We start from the raw sequence: 17090 nt of genomic DNA, 5'->3' as shown, positions 1-17090 counted from the left end.
GTATACTCTAGTATGACTATTTTTCCTTTAATTATAAATAGGGTAACGTAGGTGATAGGGTTATGACGGTCGGCATAGTTATAACGGTGCCCCACCGCCTTCCTAATTAGGCTTACTTCCTGCCTAATTAAGTATATTGCCAAATCTAAAATCAAAACAGAGGAAAATTAAACTAGTAGAAATTTTGAATGCTTACATCGTAATTAAAAATATTCTTATTAACACCATAATGCCCCGCTGGCCTCTACACCCTAACCGCGATAAGACTATACAAATTGCTATTACTGCCTAGCGTTCTCACTTTTATAATAGCCGGGAAGCTTACGCAAAAGCCTATGGGGTAGATCCGCAGACATTTCGACGTCGCCTTAATGGAAAACAACAGCCTTATAAAGTCGCCCATATAAACCAGAATCGTATTACTGTTCCTGGCGAATATGCAATTACTAAGCACTATATATATCTTGCTAACGCCGGGTTTCCATATCGCCAGCATACTCTTCGAATAATTGCGACAATAGTACTTAGACAGGAGTATACCGACCTTCCTTAATACCTTTAAATCGGGCCTTTAGGCAAGAAGTGGGTGTATAATTTCCTAAAACGGTAGGAAGAGCTTCGTTGCTGCTATATATATTCAATTAATTAAGAACGAGCTTTTACTAATAACAACCCTAGCCGTATTAAGAGGTTCTTTTCTAACTACTATAACGTCGTCACTAAATATAATATTAACGAATTTGATATATAGAATATGGACAAGATAGGCTTTGCAATAGGTTTAGCTTTTAGCGCTAAAGTAATTATTTTAAAAGGAAGAATTATTAATTTTAAGACAGTTAACGGTAATAGAGAATGGGTTACCTAGGTAGACGTAATTAGTATATATAGGCAAACGATTCCACCGTTTATTATTTTTAAAGGACGGCAGCATATAGATTCTCTATAAGAAACTACAGAGAAAGCTATAGGAGACTATTCAATTAGAATAATAGAGAATGGCTAGTTAAATAAGGAAATGGGCCTTAAGTGGCTTAAATATTTTAAATAATATACCTAATAAATAGAAGTATCGGAGGCCTCTAAAATTGAACACTATAGATATTAATTGCTTATTATAGACGGATGTACTTCTTATACTAATATCGACTTTATAAAGTTCTGCTAGAACTATAAGATTATACCTATTTATCTTCCACCTTATTTAACCCACTTCCTACAGCCTCTAGATCTTATTATCTTTTCAGTACTTAAGCGCCTTTATTTAGCCAAAGTTAATAAATATATAGCTCGCGGTATTACGGGTATTAATAGGGACTACTTCCTAAGAATTCTAGATAAGATTTAACTCTATATATACACCCCCGAATTAATTAATAGCGCCTTTAAGGCGGCAGGGCTTCTTCCTTTTAACCCTAGTTAGGTCCTTCAGCGCCTTATAAAAAGAACTTCTTCTATATAGCCAACTACACCCCTTTTAAACAAATTAACGATTTTATTATTACCTCTACATCCAAAGACTCCTAAAAGTTACTCTAATTGAGCTTAGTATAGCCATATAATTTATTACCCAAATACCTTACCCAAAGCAGTTAACGTAGTTGTTAAAAAGCTTATAAGCTACATGGATTTGTTAGAGGAAGGCATAGAAATACTATAATAAGAAAACACTAAGCTTTGTAACAGCGCTATAGAAAAAAGAGCTAAGAAGAAGAAGAAGCGGATAGTGCTTTCTACTTAATCAGTTTTTACTACTAAATTAGCTAAAGCACTTATCGCCGCTAGGGTAGCAGTAGTAGAGACTAAGCAGTAGGTCAAAGATACTAGGGAGCGCCTTAGAAAAAATAAAAGGGATATAGCTATAGTTGCGTAGGCGCAAGTTTAAAAAAGGAAGGAGGCTTATACTATTATAAAGATAGCTAAAGGGGTTGCAGATTAACATAAAAGGAAGCTAGGAGACGTAGAGAGAAGCTTAAAGAAGGCGTAGATGGCGTTAACAGTTGTAACCAAGGCCGCTATTAAGATAAGGACGCTAGGAGCTTATATAGCAGCTGCCAAAGCAATAAAGGAGGCACAATCAACCGTAGGAGCCCTAGCAACACTACGGAAGCAGTAGGAGGACTCCTCTACCACAGCTATAGAGGCTATAGCTTGCTCTAAGGCTCTACAAGATACCGTAAAGGCCTTAAAGAAGGATTCTTAATAGGCTATATAGTCTACACAGGGAGAGGATAAGGAGGAGGAAGGGCTAGACGGATTAAGTAGCAATAAGGTGTCGGATAAGGACGATTTTAAAATAGACGACGTGGGGTCAATTAAGGAGAAATCAGTATCTATAATACCATAATATTAATATAGAGCCTCTTTTGTATAAATATAAGGCTTTATGCTACCTAGTAATATTGCGATATTCTGCGATACTTTGTGCTAGTATTTTACCTACAATTAGGTATTTAGCAGAATTTTGATGTTCTAAACTGTCATAACCCTATTACCCACGTTAAGCCTAATTAGGAAGGTAGTGGGGCACCGTTATAACTATGCCGACCGTTATAACCCTATCACCTACGTTAGTATTAATTTACTCTATATTTCTTATAAAATACACTAATATAGTCTTTTTACCTTTAAATATTACGCCGCTTTATTTCTCCTAGTTTATTACTCTATTAATAATAGCCTAAATACCTTTACAGTTTGCTGCTATTAATAGTCCTATAACCTATACATTATAGTTATCTATAAATACCATTAAGCCTCTATTTATATTAAGCTAGTACTAAACTAGGTTAGTATTAAAAAAGAGAAATAGTATTAGTAAGAGCAGTAGTCCTTATAGTAGTCCTACTTATAGTAACCACTACTAGTTAAATATCGGCAAAATATTGTCCCCTATCAATGGCCTTAATAGGCAGTCGTTGGCGCAATTAGCACGCAGTTAAAGGTATTTGGCAACTTGACCGACTAGTCTATATTGTGTTTTTTTAATACGTAGCCTACGCGTAGCCTACCTACAAACTACGTAATTAGCAGTTTTATTAATTTACCTTTTTATTTATAAAGTATTAAAGTCTTTTAAGTTCCCTATAGTATAATATAACTTCCCTAGGTATACGTTTTATAAAAAAATTATTATATAATAATTTTTTTAATAGCGTTACTAGGGGGCTTATTAGAGCCTAAGCGAAAATAAGTGAAAATTAGAAAATTAAAAAATCTATTAAGTTGCATGTAGGTTAACTATTAAATACGCCAATTACGTTAGGAAAAAATTTACTAGCATTTAATTTTACTTTTCTACCATTTTAGCATTTTCTAGCATTTCTAGCATTTCCTAGCATTTAGCTGCTAGATGCCGCATTTAGAATTAAGTGTTAGTATTTAGCTGCTAAATGCCGCATTTAGAATCAAGTGTTAGCATTTAGCTGCTAGATGCCGTATTTAGAATTAAGTATTAGCATTTAGCTGCTAAATGCCGTATTTAGAATTAAGTGTTAGCATTTAGCTGCTAAATGCNGCATTTATAATTAAGTGTTAGTATTTAGCTACTAAGTGCTAACTATAAGATTACTAAGCATATATAAAAGTATAATTTTTATAATTTTTATATTTTATATACACTTTATTAATATTACTAAGTATATATAAATGTATAATTTTTATAAATTTAATATTTTATATACGCTTTATTAATATTACTAAGCATATAAAAATGTATAATTTATATAAATTTAATATTATTAATAAAAATTTAATATTTAATATTTTATATATATTTTATTAATATTAGTAAGTATAGGGGGCAGGGCGGCGTTATAAAAAAATTTACTAGTATCTTAAATTAGGTTTATGCTAATTAAGTAATTTCGGTATTTAGCCGCATTTAGTTGCATTTTGCGGCTATATACTATACTGCTAATAATAATGCTGTAATTTGCGGCTAAACGCCGCCTTAATAATAAAAGTGCTGTAAGCTGCAGCTTAATGCTCTTTTAGAAATAATAATACTAGAAATATTTTGGTTAACTGGGTTAACTGAGTTTACTATATATGTTAGGTAAAACCTAAGCATATAGTTATATAGCTGCGAGGTACAGGCGACCCGTAGGCGACTCGCCTGTGAGGCACGTGCGCTGCACGTGCCTATGGAAACCCCTTACCTCGCACCTTAGACTCCTCCTTCTCCCTTAAGGATTCGTCTCTGTCTATACAATATACCCATTGTTCTATTATTAGACTCCCTATCCATATTCTTACCTTACATTTAAATCCTTACTAATCCCTTTGGGAGGATAGCCGGTTTAATTTTCTTACAATCTATAATGCCTCCAAAGACAAGATCGACCCCTGCACTTAACGGTAATACGCCCGCGATACAACGGCAGAACGCCTTAGGATCTAGTGCAGACGAAACCTCTACACTAGTAACATCTGGGCTACCTTCCGAATCTTAAGACAATTAGACATCTATAAACGCTGGAGACTAGTTTAACTTATATACCTAGGCTTAATAGGAGCTTAGTAAGGTTACTAGCGTCCTACTAAATACTACTAACCTAAAGGAGCTAGATAAGCTAGCTAAGAAAATAGCCAACTTACGGAGCATCGTTGACTTAATAAAGCCCTCCCGTTGTTATTGTCTCTTAAGCGAAGAATACAAGTTACATAGCGAGCGTATACGCCAAACGAATCTTAACGCCCTGGTTAAGAAGTTACCGCCTAATATTAGTGGCACTACTTAACAGAAGTTTAACCGGTAGATCGCCGCAGTTAAGAACTAATTTAAGGTTAACGACGCTAACTATAACTATAAGTAACGTACGCGTTAGGCCATCGAAGGTCTTATAAAAGTAAAGACAATTACTTAACTGGTGTATTACCGGCTAGGCGCCAAAAATAAAGGTCCTTTACTATGGGACAAATTTAAGACTATGGTCTAAGACCAGATTAAGGACCCTATAGTAAGACGCTTTAATAATGCTATTGCGTACTATATAACTGTGATAAAGAAGAACTAGAAGTTTAACACCTTCTTAGCCCGTATACGTAGCTTAGAGGACCTCTTATTATATACCCCCTTTATTAATCCTAATTAGCAGGTAGACTTTTAGTTCTTATATCTCCTAACCTACCTATAAGTAGAGCTCTTCCGCCAGAACTTTACTGCACGGGTGAGAACTACTAAGGACCTCTTTACTAAAGTCCGCTATATAGAACAATTACTTAACACCATAAAGCTTGCGAAAAATTATATGGTTAGTAGCAGATCCTCGCGCTTAAAGCGCGGTTATAGCGTAAGCTCTATAGGGTTAGGTTTAGAAGACAGAACCTAAGAAAGGCGAGGCTTTCCTAAGTAAACTTCTAGGGAGACTACTTAACAGCTAGATAGCCCTAAGGACCCCTTAGACGCCGGCGCTACGCCTACGACTTACTAGAGGAACGTAGGTAGTAACTATAAAGAATACTAGCGGTAAGCCATTGCAGATAAGTCTTAGCTATTAGGCGACAGGTAGTAGGTCCGTCTATAACCGGGGTCCTTTAACTAGGGTCCTTTAACCCGCTAGTGACCTACTAGTAATAACCTACACCAATAACTATATGTATATATTATATAATAGGCCCGTCTATAACCGGAGTCCTTTAACCGGGGTCTATAACCTGCTAGTAACCTACTAGTAGTAACCTATGCTAATAATGTATACATTACTCTACAAAGACTTGGATAACGTATACCCTAAATGTATACCTTATATAGGCGCATCGCAACCCAACGTTAAATAGGAAGAAGACTTGGATACCGTATACCCTAAACGCACATCGTGCGCAGGTATATCGCGACCCAACGTTAGAGAAAAGAAAGCTTGGATACCGTATACCCTTAAGCGCATACCTTACGCAGGCGCATCGCGACCCGACGACCCTATAAGTTACTAGTTGATTTTATCCGTAGAGTAAAAGGGACGCCTTACGCTTTACGCGTAATTAGCTAACTTAGGGGTAAGTCCCTACTGGTAACAGATACCGCCTATAACTGGGGTCCTTTAACTAGGGTCCTTTGACCCGCTAGTAACCTACTAGTAGTAACCTATACTAATAACTTATATCTCTAAGGACAGATCCGTCCGTGACTGGGGTCCTTTAACTAGGGTCTACGACCTGCTAATAACCTGCTGGTAGTAACCTATACCGACGATTTATATATCAGACTTAGATACCGTATACCCCTAAACGCATATCGTGCGCAGGTGTATCGCGACCCGACGTTAGATAGGCAGAAGACTTGGATACCGCATACCCCTAAACGTATACCTTGCGCAGGCGCATCGCGACCCGATGTAACTACGTATATACTACGCATGTGCTACGCAGATAACGTAAGGCTAAAGTATAAAGTCGGCGGTGGATTTAATGGGTATACTGCCCTACTACTATACGTCTGGCTGTATGCAAATAACCTATAACCTACCCACAAAGTATACACGGCGCTATGCCGGTATAGCGTAAGGCTAAAGTAGGGTTAGCGGCGGATTTAATAGGTATATAGCCTTACCGTCTATAAATCTGGCTGCATGCGAATAACCTACGACTTACCTATAAGGTATTAGTAACCTGCTTATACAAGTACGCATCTAGAATTTGGCAGAATTTAGCAGAATTTGGCAGAACTTGGCGGAATCTCTATATACTACGTAGGTATAGTATAAGGCCAAAGTATAGGGTTAGCGGTGGATTTAACGGGCATACTGCCTTACTACTATACGCCTAGCTATATACAAATAACCTATAACTTACCGGTAAAGTATATACCTATCTTTTCGTGCGCAAAATTAGGACACTCTTTCCCTTTTTAATTTTTCCTTATTAAGGTTTTTTATGGGGTTTTATTAAGGCCTAAGTATGTAAAGGATCGGGGACGACCCTTTTTAAAGGGGGGGGTATTGTTAGGTAAAACCTGAGCATATAGTTATATAGCTGCGAGGTACAGGCGACCCGCAGGCGACTTGCCTGTAAGGCACGTGCGCTACACGTACCTATGGAAACCCCTTACCTCGCACCTCAGACTCCTCCTTCTCCCTTAAGGATTCGTCTCTGTCTATACAATATACCCATTGTTCTATCATTGGACTCCCTATCCATATCCTCACCTTATAATATACGCTACGCTACTACCTATAAGTTACTAGAAGACACGTCCCTTGGCCTATATATACGCCACTATATAATTATAATAGGTTTCGCCATATAGCGGCTATATATAGTGTTTAAAACTATTTATAGTTATATTATACTCTTATAATTATTACTAGCATTAAATAGTCTTAGTGTCTTCCTTCTTACCTTAGCCTGCTTTTAAGCTTAAATTAGCCTTCTCCTTATATACCGACTTATGCAGTAACGACGTAAATTTAGTTAACTTTAATATTCTCTACTCGATACTCGACTTCTAATTAGCTATAATAGTACTATAGTAAATAGGTTTAGTTTATCCTCGTTAATCTATCTAAGCGAATAGTTACTTTACCTCTAAGAGCTTATGGCTTAGCTTAACTATAATAGTGTAATTTACGCGCTATAGGTTAATGGACAGCCTAATTAATGCGAAGGTGTAAAGTAGGATCTACTTAGAGTTATTAGTGTTAAAGGTTTGCCTAGCCTTGGCCTTTTTAATATTAGATATGCCGGCTACATAGTAGAGCACCTTATCTTTACTATATTCTTTATATAGCCTATTAAACTAATAAGCTAGTATAAGAGGTAAGCGAGTGGTAATAATAATCTTACACGCTGAACTATCCGTTTATTTTTTGATATAAACGTAATTACAGATTTTTTTAGCTTAAAAGAACTTTGCATTCTGTTAAAAATAGCGGTTAAGTATATTGGTGAACTCCTTACTAAGCGGGTTAGTAGTTTACTTAGCGATAATTAGGTCCTTAAGTGTGTAACTTTAAGTTTTTAGGCGTTTATTATCGGACTTATTGGATTTATTAGACTTAATTATAATAGGGGTATACTAGTCCTAGTATTGGACAACCTAGGCTATGCTTACTGCTATTTTCGCGTTAGTGTATAACTTGGCTTAGGTGAGTTTCGGTATCTTAGGTTTAGTATTTAGATCGCTACTATCTTCCTCCTATATAGCCAGAAGTTCCTTATATTAGTGCCTTTGCTCTATCCTTACTTGGTCCTTTATAGCTATAATTATAGCCGCCTTAGTATTATTAGGGTCGGCCTATAATATAACTAATTTAAGATAGCTGTTCTTTAGGATAAGCTTTTACTGGTTAAACTAGAGTGTTAACTCCCCTCTATATATCTAAAACGTTGGAATAACTATACGGAAAAATGCAGCTAGTTTGCCGAATTTCCTATCTGCTATTACTCTGGCTAGGTTAGTCTTTATATCCTTATAGAGACGGTTAAATTCCTTCTTCTTTAGCTAGATGTTTTTTTCTTTAAGCTTAAGTAGTACTTTAAACTCTGTTCCCTTTAGCTTATTAGCTTCTTCCCACTCTAGCCTTTTTAATCCTGCTATAATAAACCATATTGGTTATATTAGGTTTCCGTTATTAGGTGTGCTAGACGTACCCTATATAGTAGGGCTGCGATTATATATAATGCGGTACTCCTTAACTATATCCTTAATAAACGATATTAAAACTTTACTGGTTGCGTCTAGGTAGCATTTATCTTAGAGAATACGCCTAACCTATATTACACTCTTTGATTTCTGATACGTTCTAGGGGATTAGCCATTTAGGTGTTTCTATATATTGGTTTATATAGCGATAAACCTATATATTAGTCGTGTGGTAATACAATTTCGCGTAGTAATTAGAAGGAATTAGGTTAAGTATTTTAGCGCTAATAGTTCCGTCGCATTAGGGGTAGGGCTATAATTATTCTTAAACTTGGCTTTACCCTATGGGTATAATAGGAGAGCCTTGCTAACTAGATATATGTTATTGTTGTTCTTTTATTATTTTTTATTAGTCTACTTAAGAGCCTTACGGATTTGCGGCTATTTGTCCTTTTTTAGTTTATTAAATATCTTAACTTTATTATAGCTAGGGGCGAGAATTGTAATCTAGGGCAGGTTAGGGCGCTTTATAATTGCGCCGTCTTATAATATTATACTCGCGTCCTTTAGGAATCCTGGCAGGCCTAGGGTCGGCGTAAAAATGACTAGGTAGCCTCGCTGTAGGTCTATAGGGTATAGCTTTTTAGAGTTATCTTCGCAGTAGCATATAATCGGCTGCTTTGCTATCTATAGGCATTTTAAATCTAGCGGATATATCTTAGGTAGGTGGCGGGTTATATCCCTAGTAGCTTAGGCCTCTTAAACCTTTATTACGTTCTAATAATAAAAGTAGTTTATTAGCTATTAAGTAATTATTTATATAGTCTTGCCCGCGCCGGGTTTGTTTATATAGATGCTGCTTTTTTTAATTATCCTCTTTTACTTAAATGCCTAAGTAATATATACTACTTGGTATAGGCTGAATTTAAAGCCTAATACGAGGCCCTAATTAGGGAGTTCGATTAGGGCGGTTTTAGAAAGTACTTTTAATAAGACGAGTGGGAAATACTTTAGAGTAAGTAGAAGATCCGCCTCTATTATATACGCTAGTGCGCTATTTAGGTTATCCTTCCTAGCCTTATAGAGCTGGGCTAAGAAAGTTTGCTAGTTAAGTTCTTCCTTTACGTCTACGTCTTAGTTATTATTATTAACTAAATCCTTGTTTTGGTTGCTATTATTAACTAAATCCTTATCTTTGTCTCCACTTTTTATATCTTTAGAGTTAGTGTAATATAGGAACTAATTATTATATCTACTGGCATGTTGTGGTAATTTACTGTCCTCTACGGTAATATTTTAAGGGATATTAACGGTTAGTGATATAGTAGTAGGGTCGTCTATTATATCGTTAGGCTAGTGTATACCTTTAGGTTTAGTAATAAATTGCGGCAATTTACCGTTATCTATGGTAATTTCTTTAGTACCGCTGTTACTCGCTAATATGGGCTTATAGGTAGATAGGTTACGTTTTCCCTTTACTAATTACCTTCTGCGTATAACCAGCTCGTTATTGCTGTTTTTTATAAGAGTGCCTGCTACTAATTCTGCTTAAGGGCGTTTTCTACTTTTATTTAGGTTGGCCTTATAACTATTTAACTTCCTAGGCGCGGCCGGCTCGCTTTTATTATTCTCCGCTAGGGCACTTATTACCGATTTTAGTTAAGGCTACTTATTATATTTGCCTAATTTAATTTTACTATTATCCAATTTCTTATATCTAATAGGCTCGCCCTTACTATCTTTATTAGAGCTATATACTGCTAATCCTAAATAACTCTGCTTCTTGCCTTCTCTTAGTTTACTCTTACCGCTGGCCTTACGCGGTATTGGGACTTGCTGGCTATCTTTTACGCTATATCCATCGCGTCTAGGCGCCTTAGATTTAATAGCTAGCGGTATATTATTAGTGGTAGCGACTTAGAAGTTTAAGCTAGGAGGTAAGAGTAATGCTATAAGCACGGCCTCCTTTGTACTATTTTGCGCTATTTCGCTAAGAGCTATAATAAGTGTGCCCTTTAACCGTATTGTAAGGTTTTTGTATCTCCACAGCGATATATAGATGTTCTTTTTAGGCGGACTGTTAATGTTAAGCTCTATATAGGCTTATAGTTCCTCCTATAGCTTACCTAAAGCTATATATAGGTTTTCGCTTATTAGATATAAGACTTAGACTACCCTAACTATTAACCTACCTATTAAGCCTATAGATTAAATTTTAATCTTAATATCTCTTATATTAATTACGTTGCTCGCCACTAGGGTTACTGGCTGAGGCGAAGGGATACTATATAGTGAGGTTATAGTAACGTCTATAGGCTATATTATATGCAGCAGCTAAGGTGGCGTTATCTCGTCTTATGCTTTGGTCTTTAGGGGTAATATATATTTATATAGAGCATACCCACTTTTAGAGGTACTTAGTACCCTTTTTACGCGATTAAAATAAGTACTTTCTATAATTTTTAGGATTACCTGTAGTTTCTAATCCAGTAAAGTATTAGTAAATTACAGGAGTTACTTATAAAACTCCTTAATATGCCCTTTTTTTATTATTGTAGAGTTGCCGTGATATGTTATATGCTTAGGCTTAACTTTAATCGCAATATTTTTAACCTTCTCTTTTAGTCTATTATAGTTTTTAATGCTTATTTTAAAGCCTTAGGCAATATCTATATCTTTAGTCGGCTTTAGGTTCGCCTTATACCACGCATCCGGCTTTACCTATAGTTGCGTTATTATTAAGTTACTTATTTAGTTAGGTATATGTAATATTGCGGCATATATTAAGTAGAAGGTAACTATTAAAGTAGGAGGGCTTTATATGGTAGCTGGCTAGCGCTATACTAGTATAACTTTAGTGTTAAATATAGTTGGAGGTTAGTTATAGGAGAGATAGAAGGTAGGGTAAGTAAAGTTAATTAAGAAGAGGTAAAGAGGTAGATCTTGTAATTGCCCGTATGTGCCCGCATAGAGGTAAAATTAGCTATAGTTTGCTGCTACTAGTTAGGGTAAATATGGTTAGACTTAGTACTGTGCAGTTAAATAAGGGTATAATTATATAACTTATAGGGACTACTCTACCTAGCCTATTTAGGGCTAGGTGGTGGTTTAATACCGCTAAACTCTTATAGTTTTTAATACAAGCGATTTATTAAGTGCCTGCGAAGGGGTAATTAGTTATTATAGTATAGTAGACTATAGGAGGTTGTGGGCGTTACTATATTTCTTATTATTATATGGAGTTGGTATATATGCGCGCCGCTAGAGTTAAAGGGCTAGCCTGCGTCTATATATGCGGGCTTTATTACTGCGAAGTATTTGCTATACAATAGGTAGTATTTCTAGTAGATAGTAACGTATTGCACTTATTATAGGCGTTACTATATTTCTTATTGTTATATAAAGTTGGTGGATATGCACGCTACTAGAGTTAGAGGGCTAGCCTATATCTATACCTGCGGACTTTATTGCTGCGAAGTGCTTAGTATATAATAGGTAGTACTTCTAGTAGATAGCGATATATTATACTTACTTTATAATTGCTAGTATTATTATTATACTATATAGTACTTAAGGGCCTACTAGATAAGTCTATCCGGAATAATAATTATCTAGTATATAGGATTTATGTCTGTATATAAATATCTAGTGCTTATTTAAACATATATCTACCGTAAAAGGTAGTAGAAGGTTTTGTATCTTATATTATAAGTTTATATAATTAATAGTATTTTGCAGTATTTTGCGGCATTTTAGGGCATTTTAGGATAGTAGATATGTTATATATACTAGCATCCAGCCGCTTAGCAACGTTAACTTATCTCGCTATTTATCTATTTAGTGTTATATAAGAGGTTAGTATTCTACTATAGTATTTATTACGTTAGAGTCTTTTAAATTTAATATCTTTATTTAAGATCTGTTTAGAACTATATATAGTTTTATAATATCCTGTTTCCCACTTAGTACTCTAGTAAGAGATTATTTAGTTAATAATGCCTTTTCTCTTACTAATTAAGGGAGGAAAAGACTTATACTTTCTAGCAGTGATAGGCTGTGCTTATTAGTAATATTTTTAATAGATTACAGTGTTTAAGTTTCCGTTTACCTATAACGTAATTAGCCTGCCTATAGTAAAGTGCTTTTACTTTACTACTCGCTTCTTTTTTTCCTTACCCTTCTATATATTTATATGCTTATATTATAAACTATAAGAGCTTAATAGTACTGGACTATTACCTGGCCTATATTAAGAGATAGGCTAGGTAGGGTAGTCCCTATAACTTATACTATACCGCGTCTTCCTTTATAGGTTGGTTTTGTTACTATAGATTTACCCTTATACGCGTTTGACCTATAGAGTATATAACCGTATACTTTGCCGCTAAGGCCTTACTTATATAATTTTATTAGGGCGCGCCTTATTTCCTTACCTTTACTAGTTAACCTAACTCTACTAATTACCTACCCTTACTCCTACCCTACTAGCATTTACCTTTATAACTAGTGCCTTTGTAGATCTATTTAAGCTATAGAGCCTTATAATATAGTAAGTCAGCTACCTTATTTTTGGCCTTAGCTATATAATAGAGGGTCTATGTTTACTAATGCGTTTATATAAACTACTGCTTAATATAGCCTGCTACTAAAATAGACCTACCTACTAATTATTTTATAACTCGCGATATTAACTACGTCTGTGACTATAAAAAGTTTGCTAAGGGTGTTATAGTTTTTAAGATTGCCTTAACTATGGCGACTATGGGCTTTGGTGTCTTGTAAGGTAATAGTAAGGGCCCTACGCTTAATAAGCCTCTTCTTTTAGAGCTTAGTAGTCTATACCTTTTGGCTAATAACGCTTTAAAATGCTATTTCTGTCTGTTTACCGGCTATATACGCGCCAATTATCCTCTTAAGAAAGCCTCTTAACTTTATTACGGCTATAATAAGGCTGGTTATCTTAAAGCTAACTGCCTTAACCTTATATATAATAATTATAAGGAAGCCGGTTATCTTAAAAGTAATTATCTTAGTGTAATATATAACTAATATAGTGCTATAGGCTATAGAAAGCGAGACTGTTCCTAGCTATTAGGTAAGAAGAAGTAGACTTGCCTAAACTATAGCTTTCTGAACCATTAAACTGTCTTTTATAGTTAGGTATATAAGAACTATAGAGTTATAGGGTATAATATTAATAATTATATAAGTAGACCTACTTTAATTTGGGTGATAGATGCTATAACCGCTCTAGGTAAGATAGATGCACTAAGTGCTGCCGCTTTAAGTATAGCTGCTACCTCTTCATTGCCTAAACCTCTTAATATAGCCGGCTTCTATCCGGTAGCGGATAGCCTAGTAGATAATCTAGATACCTATATAGAGGATAGTGATTCCGTAATAGCCGAACCTTTAAATGTACTCTAGCTTCTAAATAATAACTATTTTATAGTTTAGTTTGTTATATAAATTATTAAAGAGTATATTATAGTATATAGTATTATATTCTAGGTGTCTTATAAGACTAGTGGAATGCCTACTTATTGTTTATATAAGATGGCGTCTATCTAATTTATAGATGCTAATATTACTAGCAATGTTAAGGTTAACACTACTAATGCTACTTCTTTAGTTACTTAATAACTATTATATCTAACTATACTTAAGTATCTTACTTGCATTCTCCTACAAGATACTATAACCCTATAACTTTACTATATTAGGTTCGTTGTCGCCTCTAATAAACCTACACTAGGTACGCGTATGTTGCTTAGTAAGTACTTCTTTATTAATAGGGACTTTAGCCCATTTACGCCGTAAATCTATAAAGCTTAGGATATACTATTAAATAGTCCTATAGTTGTTGTCTATTTCTTTACACTAGGTACTAAATGGCTTAATAGTTATATCGCAAGCCTAAACATAAGCCTATAATAGCAGAGCGTTAATAATCCTTTAGGTTGCTAGTAGAAGAACTATAATATAAATATTTAGCTTAGTATATAGCTTTTAGTAGAGGACCGACTATTATATAAAATCCCCGTAAGGTATTAGTTTAATAGTGTTCTTAAGTATTTTACGGTCTAGTTCTATGCCGTAGTTGCGAGCCTTAAGGCCGTTAATTAGAACCCCTAGGTACCTACTATTATTTATTTTATTACCTTTTTAGGTAGCGCAGACTAAGTCTACTATACTACTATCTAGATAGTTAATGGTCTTATCCTTTATACTAACTTTATCATTAATATCTTATTTTTAGGTAAAAATATAGATAGCTAGGCTAGTTAAAAAGGAGTTATTATTAATACCACTCCCTTTAGCTCCGGCTATAACTACTATACTTTTGTCTTTTAACTATAGGTAGGTTATAAGTTTATACTAAACCCCGTATTTGCTCTGGAGTATATCCTAAGCAGCAACAACTTTATAATAGTTAGTAACCTAAGTAAGGCCCTAATTACGGCATAGGGTATTAAATGTCTTATAACTGAGCGTATCCCTAAGGTTGGAATCTCTTAAGAGATTAATACTCTATACTACCTATAGTAAGGAGGTAATAGTTTCTATATTAAGCGCCAAATTGTGCTATCTAATAACTTTATAGATCTCCCGCGTATTAATTACTTTAACTATAATATTACTAAGTATAGGAAGAACTTGGTTAATAATGCCCTTAAGGCTGTTTTACCGCTACTTAATAAAGAGTAAATAGGTGCCTATACTGCGCTTAAATATATAATAGGCGGTATTTTGCTAATATAAGGCCCCGGTAGTATTAGGAAATTAATCTTTCTAACTGTTTTAGTATAATACTAGTATTAACTTAGGTTACCCTAATAGGATCCTACTAAAATCTAGGTCCTATTACCGCTTAATTACTAACTAGATATACTAGCTAAGATAATTAATAATACGCTTATAGAGGACTATAAGGCACTAATTGTATAAGGCCATCCCGCTAAATTTCCTATTATCCTTCGCCGCTATATATACTTAACGGAAACTAAGGCCTATAAGCAGGATGCCGTTATATAGTAAATAGCGGCAGGTATTAATACTTATCCTAAGCATTTTAAAGAATAGGATAACTATGCTATAATTAATAAGGATATATCTATACTAAATATAGTATTCCTACTCTACCGTATATTTAAGGCTAGTAATGCTACTGGCTTTAATAAGTAGTTATAGGTTATAGATTTGTCTAAAGGTTAGTAGTTATTATACCTTATAGGTGTTTTAAATAGTAATAGAAACCTATATTTTATTATAGACCCTAATATAACTAAATACGCTAAATTCTGCCAATACTTATACTGATTTGCGCTTAGTAATAATATAACGTAAGATAATAAGATGGGATTAATACTTATAGCTAATATAGTTATTATAGACCTAGCTAAGAAGGCTAATGTTATTCTTATAATACCTAATATGGTCTTATAGACTTATATATATTCTATTAGCGCTATATATATAGTTTTCTATAATAAGGCCAGGAAGGTATCTAAGCTAGGTAATCTTATTAGGTTCACCTAGAGCAGACCATATTTAATCTAAGGAGGTCTATAAATCTAGGCTAGCGACCCCATGCCTTAGGTTTTTCTTAGTAATATATACTAACTAAAACCAATCCTTAGTCCTAATTTTAATAATCCGTTCTACTATTAGAAATCTATCTCCCTCTATACGCGTCTCCTTACAGCTAGTGCGGATATAGTATAGTTTTCGCTATAATATTAATTTATTAAAGATATTATATGTCTTATAAATGCCATCCTGCCGTATAGCCAGCTTTAGATAAGCCTAATAATTAAGGACTAAGAGTAGTTAAAGCTAGCGGCGAGCTTTTTTAAGGATATGCTGCGCTATGACCACCCTGTTACCTTTCTTGCCGTTAATGGTACTATATAGGTAAATAAGCTTAGCTAATTAATGTATAACCTGGTCCACGCTTAACGCGCATTTTAGGTGGCTATAGCGCTAATAGACTTTAAATTTAAGCTATTAGAGGTTAGCCTTACCGTTCTATATATAGCCTAACTTATTGTCTACTCCACAGCGCTATATGCGCTTAAAGAATAGTGCTACGCCTAGTAAGATGGTAGTAAGTAGCGGGAATTTGCGCTAGTAGTTAGTAAGATTAAGGTCTTTACCATTAACGGCATCTAAGGCAGCTAGGTGGAGTTATTAGTATATAATATAATAGTTGCTAGTCCGCTAAAATTTATTTAGGATACAGTAAGAAACCTTTTTATAATTACTAGACTATAAGCGGGCCTTATTATTATTAGTAGTCTCTAGGTAGTTTATAATTATTATACTAGCAATAAGACCTTTATAAATACTGCGTATTATAAAATTAAGAAGTAGTATAAGGATAATAAGGTATTTATTAACCTTAAGAATTTTAAGCGGAAAAAGCACTTCTAGTAACTTATTACCCTGTTTAACGTTAATGAAACTATATAGTATATTTACCGCTAGCGTATAGCTAATTATACGCCTA

At 34.6% G+C, this 17090-nt stretch overlaps 1 protein-coding gene across 1 annotated transcript; it reads left to right on the top strand.

Annotated features, from left to right (window-relative positions):
* Window positions 1-1177: 1177 nt before the first annotated feature.
* Window positions 1178-1327, top strand: K441DRAFT_455319 (uncharacterized protein; the record flags this gene model as incomplete). Its single annotated transcript, XM_067641733.1, has 1 exon — window positions 1178-1327. A coding segment is annotated over one exon (150 nt), but the record flags the coding sequence as incomplete, so codon positions are not given.
* Window positions 1328-17090: the final 15763 nt, after the last annotated feature.

Source organism: Cenococcum geophilum (assembly GCF_001692895.1).
Source record: "Cenococcum geophilum 1.58 unplaced genomic scaffold K441scaffold_38, whole genome shotgun sequence".
In the NCBI taxonomy this organism is placed as follows: Eukaryota; Fungi; Ascomycota; class Dothideomycetes; order Gloniales; family Gloniaceae; genus Cenococcum; species Cenococcum geophilum.
Note: the sequence above shows the minus strand (reverse complement) of the source record. Positions and strands in the feature narration are given on the sequence as shown.